This window comes from Triplophysa rosa, linkage group LG4 (genome assembly GCF_024868665.1).
Source record: "Triplophysa rosa linkage group LG4, Trosa_1v2, whole genome shotgun sequence".
Classification (NCBI taxonomy): Eukaryota; Metazoa; Chordata; class Actinopteri; order Cypriniformes; family Nemacheilidae; genus Triplophysa; species Triplophysa rosa.
In genome coordinates this window covers 29,787,912-29,802,153 of record NC_079893.1, presented here as the reverse complement: position 1 = coordinate 29,802,153, position 14,242 = coordinate 29,787,912, and the positions used below count along the sequence as shown (strand labels likewise).

The 14,242-nt window shown below is 40.7% G+C and overlaps 1 protein-coding gene across 2 annotated transcripts; it reads left to right on the top strand.

The window, feature by feature from the left end:
* The first annotated feature begins 1,452 nt into the window (after positions 1 to 1,452).
* Positions 1,453 to 13,220, top strand: peli1a (pellino E3 ubiquitin protein ligase 1a). 2 transcript variants are annotated; one of them, XM_057332030.1, is made up of 7 exons: positions 1,453 to 1,569; positions 7,724 to 7,902; positions 8,022 to 8,151; positions 8,608 to 8,709; positions 8,916 to 9,113; positions 10,104 to 10,292; positions 12,105 to 13,220. In XM_057332030.1, the coding sequence occupies exons 2-7, from the start codon at positions 7,832 to 7,834 to the stop codon at positions 12,747 to 12,749; spliced, it is 1,335 nt and encodes a 444-aa protein (XP_057188013.1). In that variant the 5' UTR covers positions 1,453 to 1,569; positions 7,724 to 7,831; the 3' UTR covers positions 12,750 to 13,220. The 2 variants fall into 2 exon arrangements, with proteins under 2 accessions (XP_057188013.1, XP_057188011.1); XM_057332028.1 differs by lacking the exon at positions 1,453 to 1,569 and adding an exon at positions 2,118 to 2,312.
* Positions 13,221 to 14,242: the final 1,022 nt, after the last annotated feature.

Genomic DNA, 14,242 nt, shown 5'->3' with positions numbered 1-14,242 from the left:
ATGTAACCACTGTCAATTTAAACCACGTGTAGTAATGGTAATTCCAGCCTACAGTTGCATAAGAGTGAAAATTGTTACTATAAACAAATCTTGAGGAGGAAAAGGCTCAAAGAAACAGTGTTTTCTGACTGACATTCCAGATAGGTGTAAAACATTCCGCTCTGTATTTCATTTGTGCTGCTGATGGGGACTTTGTACTGAATGTTGTGTTGTGGCTGGACAGTATGTACAGTAGGTGGCACTATATTGCAATTCTGTACTGATATCTGTCTTCATATGGCCTGCTGGAGCTTGTCTCTATAAACCTTCCACTACCAAAGCTAAAAGTGTTCTTTATTTATTTGTGCATGCTAACTTGCACCTAGAAGTGATTACACGCCCATGAGGTCAGATGTAATCTATGTATAAACATTTCAAAATAACTTAGGTCGTAACCTGAATATGACTGTATGGGACTAAAAAGAAGATATTTTGAGAAATGTCTCAGTGGTTTTGCGTCCACACAATGGAAGTCAATAGGGTCCATGTTGTTTGCTTACCCACGTTATTCAAAATATCTTCTTTTGTGTTCTGCAGAACAAAGTACAAATTTGCATAGTGTAAACAGAATCTAAAATGACATTAACTTGCAAAATGTACCTTGACATATAACCTACAATTAACATTTATTAACAAAAGACTCTCTAAACAAACTAATCTTTCCCTCATCATCCCACGCAAGCTATCGGTTTATTCAAGATTATAAGCGTGGCAGCTTTTTGTTTAATCAATTCTTTCTAAAAGGCCGTATAATAAATCATAATCTTCTGCTGTGTCATGGTTCACTGTTCTGTGCTCGTGGTGCATGACCGGTCTGTGAAAGACTCAAAGAGCTCGCATGCTAACACGCTAATGTTTTACACAGACAAAAACCTCTGAGACAATATCTCTCTTTTCTATCTCCTACGCCCAACTATTGCACGCCCGCGCGGGCACACACACAGACAGTCAGACATCAGGACTCCGGCCAACCGGTCCTTTTGTTTCCCTCTCAAGTCCAAATTCAGGGTATTTAAAACACACTGTAAACACACCGGTGCTCATGGCAACTGTCGCCATGACGGCGTGACAACAAGCCCTTGGCAGCTGGGGTAACTTAATATTTGCCTTGCGTTAGCATAACATTTTCATTATGTAAGGCCGAGGCAGCAGGGCAGCGCGCGCCCATTGAAGTTTAGAGCAGTCAACGGTTGCTATGTTGCTGTGTGTTGAGTTGCAACTGTGGCAACAAAACCATGCTGAAATACTTCCTTTAGAGAACATCTGGTGAGAAAAAAATGTCCCCGGGGCGTAGTGTGCTGTGTGAGAGAGAGAGAGAGAGAGAGAGAGAGAGAGAGAGAGAGAGAGAGAGACAGACTATGAAACAGAACAGACGCATAATTCTCACCGCCGGGCTCATAGCTGTGCCTTACAAGCGTACACATAAAGGACGTGTTTGAACTCTGTTGCTGTGTGTTGGAATTCTGACTCAGTTTAAAGGGTAATTTGGGGATTGCATGACTGAGGAGAGACTAAAGGTTGTAAAGCTGTGTGAGTAAACCTGTTTATGTTTGTGTGGACTACACCCATGGCTACACCTGTGTCGATTCAGCACACCACAATGACACCCTGCCACTGCATGTAAAACACTCTATTAGGCAAACATGCATTCATAAGAACTGAGAAACTGTCGATGTTATTCTGGTTTGTAATGCTAGTGCTCTATTCTATTCTATTCTATTCTATTCTTGCTTATCTCAAGAATTTTAATCATTCGATTATGAATTTACAAATATAAAGAATACGATTTTTATTCATGAGAATTTTGAACCTATAAATAAAGGTTAGTGCGTATTTTCTTCATTTTAAACAATGACAATAACAACACTTGAGTCAAGGTGACAGTGGTGGTCTACACATCATCAGTAGCCTATGTATCACGTTACAAGGGGTTTGCGAGTCATTAGGTCAAAGGTAAATAAAGAAAAGGGTTAAGGGTAAAAAGTTAACGCTTCGGACTACATTACCCACAATCCCCCGCGCACTCATTAGTGACGTAAGATCACACGCTGCGCAGACAGGAGCGCTGCGCTGCTCATTATCTGTGCAACTGTCAGTAGACAGACCGCTGGCGAGTCCGACAGCCGCAAACCCAGTCTCATAATTTAGTTTTTTTATCCGAAAAATAGAGCAACATTTAACATTAATTTTCGACAGCTCACGAGAGTGAGTCGTCCTCCTGGAGTTTGTTTAAATTGACGCATAACTGCGAAGGCAAAAAAGGTTTATTAGAGGTAAGCTGTTACCTTTAGTGAATGCAAATTGTATTACAATGCAGCCTTGCCGTGTTTTCTGTCAGTTCTCTGATGTGTATCAGTTATGTTTTTCTGCCAAAATTGCGCTGAAGGGCATCAGCAGGGATGTAATTAAACTAAGAAAACGAATCAAAGTCTACATTAAACTATGCTGTATATTCTCTGTATGCTAAATGTCATTATTGTATTGCTTTTCATTTCAAGAATGCTTTTCTAAAATACTTTTTTTAAATGAAAAAGCAACTCAGATTAACTTTACATCATCTGTCTCTTTCCTATATTTAATATGCATGTTTTAAAATGTACATGATATGCCTAAATAGGCTATACATACAAGTTTATTATTACGGATTAAATATATTATCTTAAAAAATCATTTATTTCGTGTTCAGTTGAAGTGGGATGTCTGGTTTAGTTTGTCACCAATTGATTGACACTTGTCTGCATAGTTTTCATATTATTCTCCTTTAACACTCGATCAGGATGTGCTCGGGTTTGGGTTGCCGTTTGAACGCTGCAGGAGTTTATAAATAAGCGCATCATGTTACTATGAGTCTCTGTCTGTGTTTCCATGCCTGAAAAGGCTTCGGATCAGCGTTTATTTCATCGCACTGAAATGCTCATTAACAGACGCGCAGGGCTGGACTGCGAGCGATCCACTGGCCCACTGAAGAGTGTGTGTGTGTGTTTAACTTCTGAGCTTAAAACATATATTCAGAAACTGCAGGCGATGAGCATGGTTGAGCTAAAGTTTGCAAACACACCATCATTTTACAACTCTTACAAAAGATGTACCCTGGTAATCATTAAACATACAATAGTTTGTTTTCTCAAACTTTCTGGAACCAAATACTCCTTTCGTAACTCCCTTCATGCACTCCCCCCTCTCAAATCATTGGGAATGACATAATCGAGTCCCGATCAGTGCTGCTGTGCAGTGGGGCCTGCATTTTTAGCGAAAGCTTTTGTATTCGTATTTGTTTTACAATAAACCCCCAATGTAATGTTTTTATAAATATATTCAATATTTATTATATTGCTGCTGATTTGATCATAGAAATGGCTGTTAATTTACTTCTTTATAAATACAAAGCGGTGTAATTTTTAAATCCTTTTTTGCTTTTGAATTGATAAAATGTGTAGGAAAAAAAACATCTGAAGTAAAGGCCACTGAAACATTGCTTCCTCGTTTGCCATCAACGCGTTTTAAAATTTAAAGTGATTTTTTTCAATTTTGAGTGAGACGGCCCGGTTCGACAAAACACTAGTCTATCTTTTGTCCTCCTCTAGTCTCATCTCTTTTCACATCTGTCAGACAGCTATAGGAAGCATGTCCACTTCTCTGTCTTCACCTTTTTACTTGTGGCTGCTTAACTCAAACCAAATGTTGAGATGTATTCTCTTAGTTTCTAATCATCAAACCCCTGTATGTTTAGTTATGTCATTTTTTAACTGTTCAGCAGCTGGTTTGGATTGGAGTAAAAAATCCCTTCAGATGATTTTACACTAAACTGACAGACCACCGTTCACTGCATCCAATAGAGCTGACAAAAGGCTCTCTCAGAGGGTCTTTGTTGTGGGATGACTGCTAATATACAGGCGTTCTGAAATGCTATGGCAAATGGGTTGGACACATTAGGGCACAGAGATAATTTTTTTCCCAAAAAGGAGAACGAATGTAGAAACTGACATGAAGCATGAAACAAATGCAGCATTTATTTGTGAAAGAATAAGACAGTCCGGATGGTTGCCATCTTATAATACAGTATATGCTTATAAGTCTTTAAAAACTGTGCTTTTTAATAGAGAATTTTTTAGAGAAATTAATTGAAATTTTATAACAATGAAAGGTCTGGATGAGAAAATAACATTTTCAGATTTTAAACTGCAAACATCAAATCTAACATTTTTGAGTTTATCTTGACTGGGACAGTTCACCTAAAAATGAAAATTCTGTCATGAATCACTCACTCAAGTTGTTCCAGACCTGTATAAATTTCTTTGTTTGATTGAACACACAGAAAGATATTTGGACGAATGCTTGTAACCAAACAGTTCTTGGACCCCATTGACTAGTAGGAAAAATTACAATGGTGGTCAAAAGTTACCCAGAACTGTTTGCTGTCCTACATTCTTCAAACTATCTTCTTTTGTGTTCAACAGAACAAAAAAATTATAAAGAAATTTTTCCTACTATGGTAGTCAATGAGGGGCAAGATCCTACAACAGTCGATGGGGTCCAATAATTTTCAGAATACAGTCGATGGGGTCCAAGAACTGTTTGGTTATAAGCAATCTTTCTCTGTGTTCATCATAACAAAAAAATTCAGAAAAACAAAGAAATTTATATAGATTTGGATCAACTCAAAGGTGAATAAATTATGAGAGAATTTTTATTTTTGGGTGAACTATCCCTTTAATAGCCTTTGAATATTAGTCTCATTTGCATTTAAATCCCATTAAATGAAAGTAAGAGAATTAAAAAAAATCTCTAACCCCAAGTATTACTTATAGTAAAAGTGAAGCTCGCCGTAGCAAACACCGCTGACATTTTAAATGAATGCAAATTTGCATACATCAAAAAAGCGACTTTCATCTCATTGCGCTTTTTCAACTTACTGTGGTTAAACAAACAAAATGTCTAACAAGCTGTCTTTCCAGCACAATGGATAAATTCAATTCAGACTCTGTGGATGAGCAGTTATTACCAACAGTGTTTAGTGTGGTCTTCATCTCTGCATCAGCGAGGAGGTTGTGTGTCTGTGTTATAAATGATTCTTTGTTGTTTGACAGTGAAGTCACTCTTTGACTTGTGCGTCCGGTTAAGGCGGGTTTGTCCCGAGCTCGGCACCCAGCAAGGGGTTTTTCAGACTGTGTGAATAAAGCTCTGTGTTGACCCACCTTCTCTCTGGAGGAGACGACCGACATGGCCGATTCTCTGATCTGTACAGCAGAGTTTTAGTTGACATTAAGGACTATTAAAGGGATAGTTCACCCAAAATGAAAATGCAATGGTTTACTCACCCTCTTGCCATTTCAAACATGTATGACTTTCTTTCTTCCGCAAAACACGAAAGAAGATATTTTGAAAAAGGTTGATAACCGAACAGCACCGGCACCCATTCACTTCTTTTGTATGGACACAAAACCAATACAAGTCAATGGGTGCCAGTTACCAACATTCTTCAAAATATCTTCTACAAGCTTGAATTGACGGGAGGGTGAGTAAATGATGACACCTTTTTCATTTTTGGGTGAACTATCACTTTAAGGGCTACTGTGGTTGGTATAAACCGGAAAAGATACCATAGAATGCTATTCAACGATATCCATGATCTCTTTTCTAAAAGCATTGTTAGCCGTATGTCACAAATCCAGTCACTACCAACAGTTCAGTGATTCCGTTTTTTTCCAAAACCATTGTCAAAACATTTGCAAACAGCAGCGCCAAGTGTGTTTTGAACTTCGGCTCTCCCCCTGTGAATCACAGTTACTGTAAATAGATAATTCACTTGAGAAAAACAACCAACCTAACAGCTTTATATATCCACATTTATAATTCATACTTTATATTTGATTGTGTCAATAAAGACGCCATTTATGAAGAGTGCACAAAGTGTGGTGCAATAAAGAACTCAGTGGGAAAAAGCATCTGAAAATAAAGCAAAACAAATGCAAAGCAGTCCCTTCATGCCACGTTCTTTATTTACAGCGGGTCTGCTAAGAAACTACATTGACACGTAGAAAGCTGCTTAGTCATCTAACTGAAAATTATTTGATCATTTACTCACCCTCGTGTCATTCCAAACCTGTATGACTTCTGCAGAATGTTGGTAACCAAATAACATTGACCCATATTTACTTCCATTGTAAGCATACGAATTTACCAAGACGCTTCTTGAAATATCTTCTTTTTGTTCCACAAAAGAAAGAGTCATTTACATGATCTGAATGACATGAGAGTGAAAAAATGAATTTTTAACAGGTGCTTGTACCCCAAAATACTTCTACTTATTATAAGGATAATTTCTCTTGGCGTGACATGAGGTTATATGTCTTATTTAAGAACACAATGGTGATAGATTGAAACTTATTCGCGGTTTGATCTTTTTGGTTACAAGCCCACATCTTTAACCACTATACCCAGAATTTCCTGAAAAGGTTAAACGTGTGTGTGTGGTTTTGTTCATGCCGGTACCGCGGAAACTTCTCTTATATATCACAGCTCATCATTTGCAGACGTCTCGCTGGCATGTAGCTAGCGTCCATACTTCAAAGCATGTAAACTCAGAGAGGTGTGTGCCCTACATCATCCAGTGTATACTCTGTTGCTGTGGAAACACCGCGCTGTGTTGTAGCCGGCTGGCAAGAGTGCAAGCAAATGTCTGGCATGCATACAGGGACCGAGGTTGGGGTGTGACACACAAACACACACACACACACACACACACACACACACACACACACACACACAGAACAAACTTGCCTCGGGCTGACAGTATTAATTCTTAAGACACATTTCTGCCTTTGTGTGTGACAGGAAAGAGAAGGTAAAGGCTGAATATCCACATCATGACAGAATCTTTCTCCGTCATCTCTATGTGATACCGTGAAGATCATATTTCCATACTGTAATCACTGTAATCTGGCTGTCAATCATATAGACCAACAGGAAAGAAAGCAAGTGGAGGTTTTATTTATTATTTTAATAAAAAGGGGCACAGATCTCCAAACTTCAATACACTGTCTTTATTTATTTGTTGATTTTTATTTATTTGAGCTTTTCCAGTTTTATATTATTGAAATGCTGTATATTTGGCTCATGCACATCATTTTTGACTGAAAGAGTTGCTTGTGTGTTTTGTGCAGGGGTGTCTTCCGCCTTCTATTTTTTTATGTTTGCGGTTTTATCGCGTGCCAGAGTCGACTTTTCGTGACCGCCTGACCTTGTCAGAGCAAAACAAACTGGTGCCAACCCACTACAAGAGGAAGTGAAACTCTGTCACCACTCATTTCTGGAAGATCTTTTGACACATCTTTCCTTTCTATATTTAAGGGGTGTAGGATGTGTCGATTTGCTTCCAGCATTATCTTCTGTCATTTATTTATTTATTCTATCTTAATTTGTTGTTTTTATTTTATGTTGCATTGCTTTTAAAACACACTGTGCAGTGAGCTCTGTGGCGCCGCCCTGCAGGTGGGAACAAGCATGACATCATTTACATTCATGCTTGAAGTGTTGTGCTGCTGAGGCGTGTGTCGTAGGAGTGGAACAAACAAAACAGTGAATCAGAGATGCGATCAGAGGCATCTGTTGCTTAGTCATCATTACATTTAGTGCCACGGATGAACGTAACCTGTTTGTTTTTGTGTTTGGTATTCATTTGCAGATGTCTTATGGTGAGGCCGTGATGGTGGAGCAGTGAGGAGAAGATCCAGAAGAAAAACTTGAAATATAAAAAAAAGTGTTTAAGTACTTCAACTCGAAGACCAAACCAATGTTGGCACCGGAACAGGAGCAACTGAATCCCTCAAAACCCATCAAATACGGAGAGCTCATCATCTTCGGGTAAGAGCATCGTTCTTCCTCACAGGATTGAATTTATTATTGCCTTAAATTCAAAAGATGAGCACTTTAGTCACGCATAGTTTAAGATTTGTAATTCATATTTGTTTTACAAATTAAAGTTACAATGGCTCACTATCAAACGGAGACCGGGGCAGAAGGAGAAGTCGTTTCGCTCTCTATAAGAGACCCAAAGCTAACGGAGTCAAACCCAGCACTGTCCACACCGCATGCAGTCCGCAGGCTGCCAAGGTACCGACTCATTTTCCTGATAATCAATTGAATACGTCTGCACTGCTTTTATTGGTCATTTATGTTTCACGTTAAATTTGGACATCTGCACTCAACTCAATATTCTCTGATGTTTTTGCTCGCAAGAATGATTGGCAATACAGAAGATCACAATTAGCAATTAAAGTGATTTCTGATCTTTTGCTAACTTCAATCACATTCCTTCGTGCCAAAACCCCGCCCTCTAAAGACGGCAAGCCAACTCAATGTCAACAAACTCAAACGTGCTCATTGATCAACAGGCTCAGAGTGTTGAGAGTGACTTTTATTTTGTCATTTATGGAGCTTAGGGCTGTCACAGAGATAATTGCGATAGAGTTTCATATGCTAAAACGAAACAAAAACCTTTTTGATTTACTGTTTATCTCTTTAACATGATGTCAAATAGTAAACAAGCGTTTGGTGTGTTTTTCGCAGGCCATTAGTAACAAAGACCAGCACAGTGTGTCATACACCCTATCCAGGGCGCAGACTGTAGTCGTGGAGTACACACACGACAACACCACAGACATGTTTCAGGTACAGCAACACATCCTCGCTTGTGACAAGTTGAAGAGGAAGAAAAGCTTTATCTCAGCTTTTTTATCTGTGAAACACCTACACAGACACTATCTGACCACTGAAATCTGGATTGTATCTATCACTGATATTAATCAGCTTTCTTATGTCTGTACATCATGTGAAATTTCTGAACTATGACACGATTTCTTTATTGTCATTTGCAGATCGGTCGGTCCACTGAAAGCCCCATAGATTTCGTGGTGATGGACACCGTGCCTGGTTGTCATGGCAACAGCGACACGCTGTCGTCCCAGAGCACCATTTCGCGGTTCGCCTGTCGGATCGTGTGCCAGAGAGCGCCGCCCTACGCCGCACGCATCTACGCTGCCGGCTTCGACTCGACCAAGAGCATCTTCCTTGGGGTGGGTCAAAGTGCCTGTCTCGACACACTCTTCCAACACAAACTCTCTCCTCTCTAACGGTCTTTCAATATTCATCCATCCATCTGCTGCACGATCCATTCATGTGTTCACCTGTCTCCTATCAATGCTCCTGGAGAGGCTGAAAATGAACAAGTGAGTGACTGAAGTATGATTGAAAGTTTTGATCGTATGAATCAGTGAGTGAGTGAGTCGAATCATTGTGTGAGTGAGTCAAATCAGTGAATGAGTGAGTCAAATCAGTGAATGAGTGAGTCGAATCAGTGAGTAAGTGTGCCGAATCAGTGAGTAAGTGTGCCGAATCAGTGAGTGAGTGAGTCAAATCAGTGAGTGATTGAATCGAATCATCGAGTAAGTGTGCCGAATCAGTGAGTGAGTGAGTCAAATCAGTGAGTAAGTGTGCCGAATCAGTGAGTAAGTGTGCCGAATCAGTGAGTAAGTGAGTGAGTCGAATCAGTGAGTAAGTGTGCCGAATCAGTGAGTAAGTGTGCCGAAACAGTGAGTAAGTGTGCCGAATCAGTGGGTAAGTGTGCCGAATCAGTGAGTAAGTGTGCCGAAACAGTGAGTAAGTGTGCCGAATCAGTGGGTAAGTGTGCCGAATCAGTGAGTAAGTGTGCTGAATCAGTGAATAAGTGAGTGAGTCGAATCAGTGAGTGATTGAATCGAATCAGCGAGTAAGTGAGTCGAATCAGTGAGTGAGTGAGTCGAATCAGTGAGTGAGTGAGTGAGTGAGTGAGTGAGTCGAATCAGTGAATGAGTGAGTAAGTCGAATCAGTAAATGAGCGCGTCAACTCAGTAAATGGCTGAATAAGTAAATGAGTGATTCATTGAGTAAATAGATAAATAAGGTAAGAAGTGCATGAAGAGGTCTAGAAGTGAGAGAATGAATCAAATATTGAAGCAAAGAGAGACAGGCCATCTCATTCCAGCACTTCTCTGTGTGAACGCTGTACTTATTTTCCGCTTTTTCAGGAGAAAGCGGCGAAATGGTGGTGTGCGGACAGCCAGATGGACGGACTGACCACGAACGGTGTATTAGTGATGCGTCCACAACACGGCTTCACCTGCGAGTCCAAACCGGGCACCTGGAGAGAGATCTCCGTCTGTGGAAACGTCTTCACGCTCAGGGAGACGCGGTCGGCACAGAAACCGGGCAAATTGGTGAGTGCCAGTACAAAAGCTCTCTTTCTGTCTGTCTCTCACTCACCCAAGATGACGTGTTGACACAAGTCATACCTAAAAAGTTACATTTACAGTCGTTTTAATACTAAAATATGAAAAATACAACCGTATCATGTGAAGTCACAGTCAGCAAGAAGCGAAATGAAGGTTAACCGAATTTTCCAAAACAACGCCACCAAGGCCTCACAAACTCACGAGATTACCACCATGGGTTTTGGTGGTAAACAGATGAGCGTGTTTAGCACAACGTGTCACTTTTGGTGCCAGAAACATCACCATGCCAACTGGTAAATTCTGTGCTCAGTTGTGTTCTAGAACATTCTCAGCGATCTTTATCTGGAATCTCATACACACGTCTGTTGAAGACAGGAGCGCTTCTCTTCTGCAGTCCGACTGTGAAGGTGCAGGTTTTTTCATCGGCTCAATCAACGATCGCCAACAGAGACAAAATCAAAAACAAAACATGTGTCCTGTGTGTGTGTGTGTGTGTGTGTGTGTGTGCGCGCACTGTTGAGCGTGATATGGCTTCCACCCAACTGGAAAGTTTGTTGTGTTTTTAAAATCTCGTCTCCATGGAGTCATAAGTCCGGTCCGTAACCTCACCATGCAGGTTTTTTTTGTGGGTGAACAGTGTGGGACGTTATGAAATGACGGTCGGTGGTAAACAACTGTGATTCGAAAAAATCTCTCAGCCAGTTCCTCTCGGAAAACTAAGAACAATTTTCAATAATGTGTCTAAGGTTTGTTGTGCAGACGTGAAACGTCATATTTTGAAAAACAAATAGAGGAATTCAGAGGAACATTTTTGTTGTTGGGAAGTTGCCTTTTCATAGAGCTTTCAGTTGTTTTAGTTGATCTCAGATGCAATGAGAAATAAAAAAATAGAAACAAATGAGACAATTGTTCAAATAGATTCAAGCGTGGAGCTGTAAAATGATTATAGATTGTAAACTAATCTGGATTTGATGAGAAATGTTTGAGTTTATAACGTGTGGGAGGCATTTAACGGAGACATGCTGTATGTGAGATTACTTCTCAGGAGAAACAGCTAAGACGCTGCATGATGACTTAACACTAAAGGAATAAAACAAATAAATGTGTCCATTTCATTGATGTCTAGAGGAAACAATTGGAATAATAAAGAGATCTGGGATTTTTCTTTTTTCATGAGAATGTGTAAATCAGCTCGATGACCATGAACATTTTATTCATTGTGACATTATTTTACATTCACATTTATGCAATTTGACAGAAACGTATTTTCACATTTTTTTTATAAAACTTATCATGAGCTAAATATGATGAACATGCTATGAACATACTTTTGAAGAACAATAATACATTTAAAATATATATTTATAGATTGGGGTCAATCTTATTGGACCCGTGTAGCTCCAGTTGGATGATGGTTTAAATGTTGGTCACGTGTGTGTGTGTCTGAGAATCTGAGATGTCGGCTTGATTTGTGAGGTCTGGCTGAGACGGCGGTCTGTGTGCAGACCTGAGGTGACGCTAGGACGTTTCAGCTGCTATTTTTTATAATAGTGGATGTGGTTTGGACTCACTCCACACAGTACTTACTGTATGTGGAGTCAATTTCAATAACTGAGTGATCATGTTTGTGTATCAGAGCGCCCTCTAGTGTTTAGTGGCTGAGGAAATACATGTAATTTGCCATATTTACATTTTCTTTAAGAGAACAAAGTTTGAATAAAGAATATCAAAAACATATGAATGTGATGTAATGTATGGACAAACAATTGAGACCTATATTCTTCTCTCTCGTTCTAGGTTGAAAATGAATGCCAGGAGCTAGTCGACGGCTCTTTAATCGATCTGTGTGGCGCGACCCTTCTGTGGCGGTCAGCGGAAGGCCTCTCTCGCACACCCACCGTCAAACACCTGGAGGCGCTTCGCAGGGAGCTGAACGCCGCTCGACCGCAGTGTCCTGTGGGCCTTCACACTCTGGCCTTCCCCAGCTTAGATCGCTCCATCAGGGGTTCGCCCCACGAGGACCAGCCCTGGGCGTATCTTCACTGCGGACACGTGCACGGTTACCACGCTTGGAGGGGCCGCCGCAGGGTCACGAAGGAGGGCTCGACCGAAGAAGAGGACGATGAGTCTGAAACAAAAGAGGCAATGGAGCCGGAAGTATTGAGGGAGGGGGACAGAGAGTGTCCGCTGTGCCGCACGCGGGGTTTGTACGTTCCGTTGAAGCTAGGCTGCGAGTCGGGCTTCTACCTGGACGCGGATCCTCCAACACACGCTTTCATTCCGTGCGGTCACGTGTGCTCGGAACAAACGGCCGCGTTTTGGAGTAAACTGCCAATACCGCATGGAGCACACGGCCTTTACCCAGCATGCCCGTTCTGCATGAAAGCCGTCGCTCGGGACAGAAAGTATGTACGACTTATTTTTCAGGGACCGTCGGACTAATTGTGTGTGTGCGTGTTCAAGACTCCACTGGACTTCTTCAGGCCGCTAAACTGCCAGCCCACGTATTTAGCCCACATCACTGTTTTTTCCCACAAGCCATCTGTTCTCTGCACTGCCAACTGCCTTGTGCTCTCCGATTGGACGAAGCGAAACATTCGCTGTACATTTAGTAGTCGACTGTTAGTGTATGAGGTTAAGCTTTGAAAAATAAAAAATAATACATGGTATACAATCATTTGTATTTCATTTCTTGATTCGTCAGGCATCCGAAGATTATGCACTTAAATGCACTTGTTGTTCCGATTTATTGCTTTGGGTTTCATTTTGTGTGCTGCAATTTTCTCAAAATACCAAATATTTTCAGCATTAATGATATGAGGATTTCAGCCTGCAGAATATGATATTATATTATTAATATATATTATATGGGTTTAATTGTATTGTGGTTTCATTTTCTCAGATGTTTTTGTATTATTCTTGAAGAATAAAGTTGCTAGTTCATACTTGAAACTGCTCAACTTTTTCATGTTAAATGTACAGTCGGGGCCAAAAGTTTTGAGAATGACACAAATATTAATTTTCACCAAGTCATGCTTCAGTGATTTTTAGATGTTACTATAGTACACTTAAGTATAATTACAAGCATTTCATAAGTGTCAAAGGCTTTTATTGATAATTACATTAAGTTTACGCAAAGACTCAATATTTGCAATGTTGACCCTTCTTTTTCAAGACATCTGCAATTGGCCCAGGCGTGCTGTCAATCAACTTCTGGGCCTCATCCTCACTGATGGCAGCCCATTCTTGCATAATCAATGCTTGGAGTTTGCCAGAATTTGTAGTTTTTTGTTTTGCTTGAGGATTGACCATAGTTCTCAATGGGATTAAGGTCTGGGGAGTTTCCTGGCCATGGACCCAAAATGTTGATGTTTTGGTCCCCGAGCCACTTAGTTATTACTTTTGCCTTATGACAAGGTGCTCCATTACGCTGGAAAAGGCATCGTTCATCACCAAACTGTTCTTGGATGGTTGGGAGAAGTTGCTGAGGATGTTTTTGTGCCATTCTTTGTTCATGGCTGTGTTCTTAGGCAGAATTGTGAGTGAGCCCACTCCCTTGCAACCCCACACATGAATGGTCTCGGGATGCTTAACTGTTGGCATGAGACAGGACTGATTGTAGCGCTCACCTTTTCTTCTCCGGACAATCTGTTTTCCGGATGCCCCAAACAATCGGAAAGGTGATTCATCAGAGAAAATGACTTTACCCCAGTCCTCAGCAGTCCAATCCCTGTACCTTTTGCAGAATATCAGTCTGTCCCTGATGTTTTTCCTCGAGAGAAGTGGCTTCTTTGCTGCCCTTCTTGACACCAGGCCATCCTCAAAAAGTCTTGGCCTCACTGTGCGTGCAGATGCACTCACACCTGCCTGCTGCCATTCCTGAGCAAGCTCTGCACTGGTGGTGCCCCGATCTCACAGCTGAATCTACTGTAGAA

Coding starts and splice junctions, on each gene's coding strand:
- peli1a (XM_057332030.1), top strand. CDS start 7,832: ATGTTGGCACCGGAACAGGAGCAACTGAATCCCTCAAAACCCATCAAA. Junction 7,903..8,021: donor GGAGAGCTCATCATCTTCGG/GTAAGAGCATCG, acceptor TACAAATTAAAG/TTACAATGGCTCACTATCAA. Junction 9,114..10,103: donor CCAAGAGCATCTTCCTTGGG/GTGGGTCAAAGT, acceptor CCGCTTTTTCAG/GAGAAAGCGGCGAAATGGTG.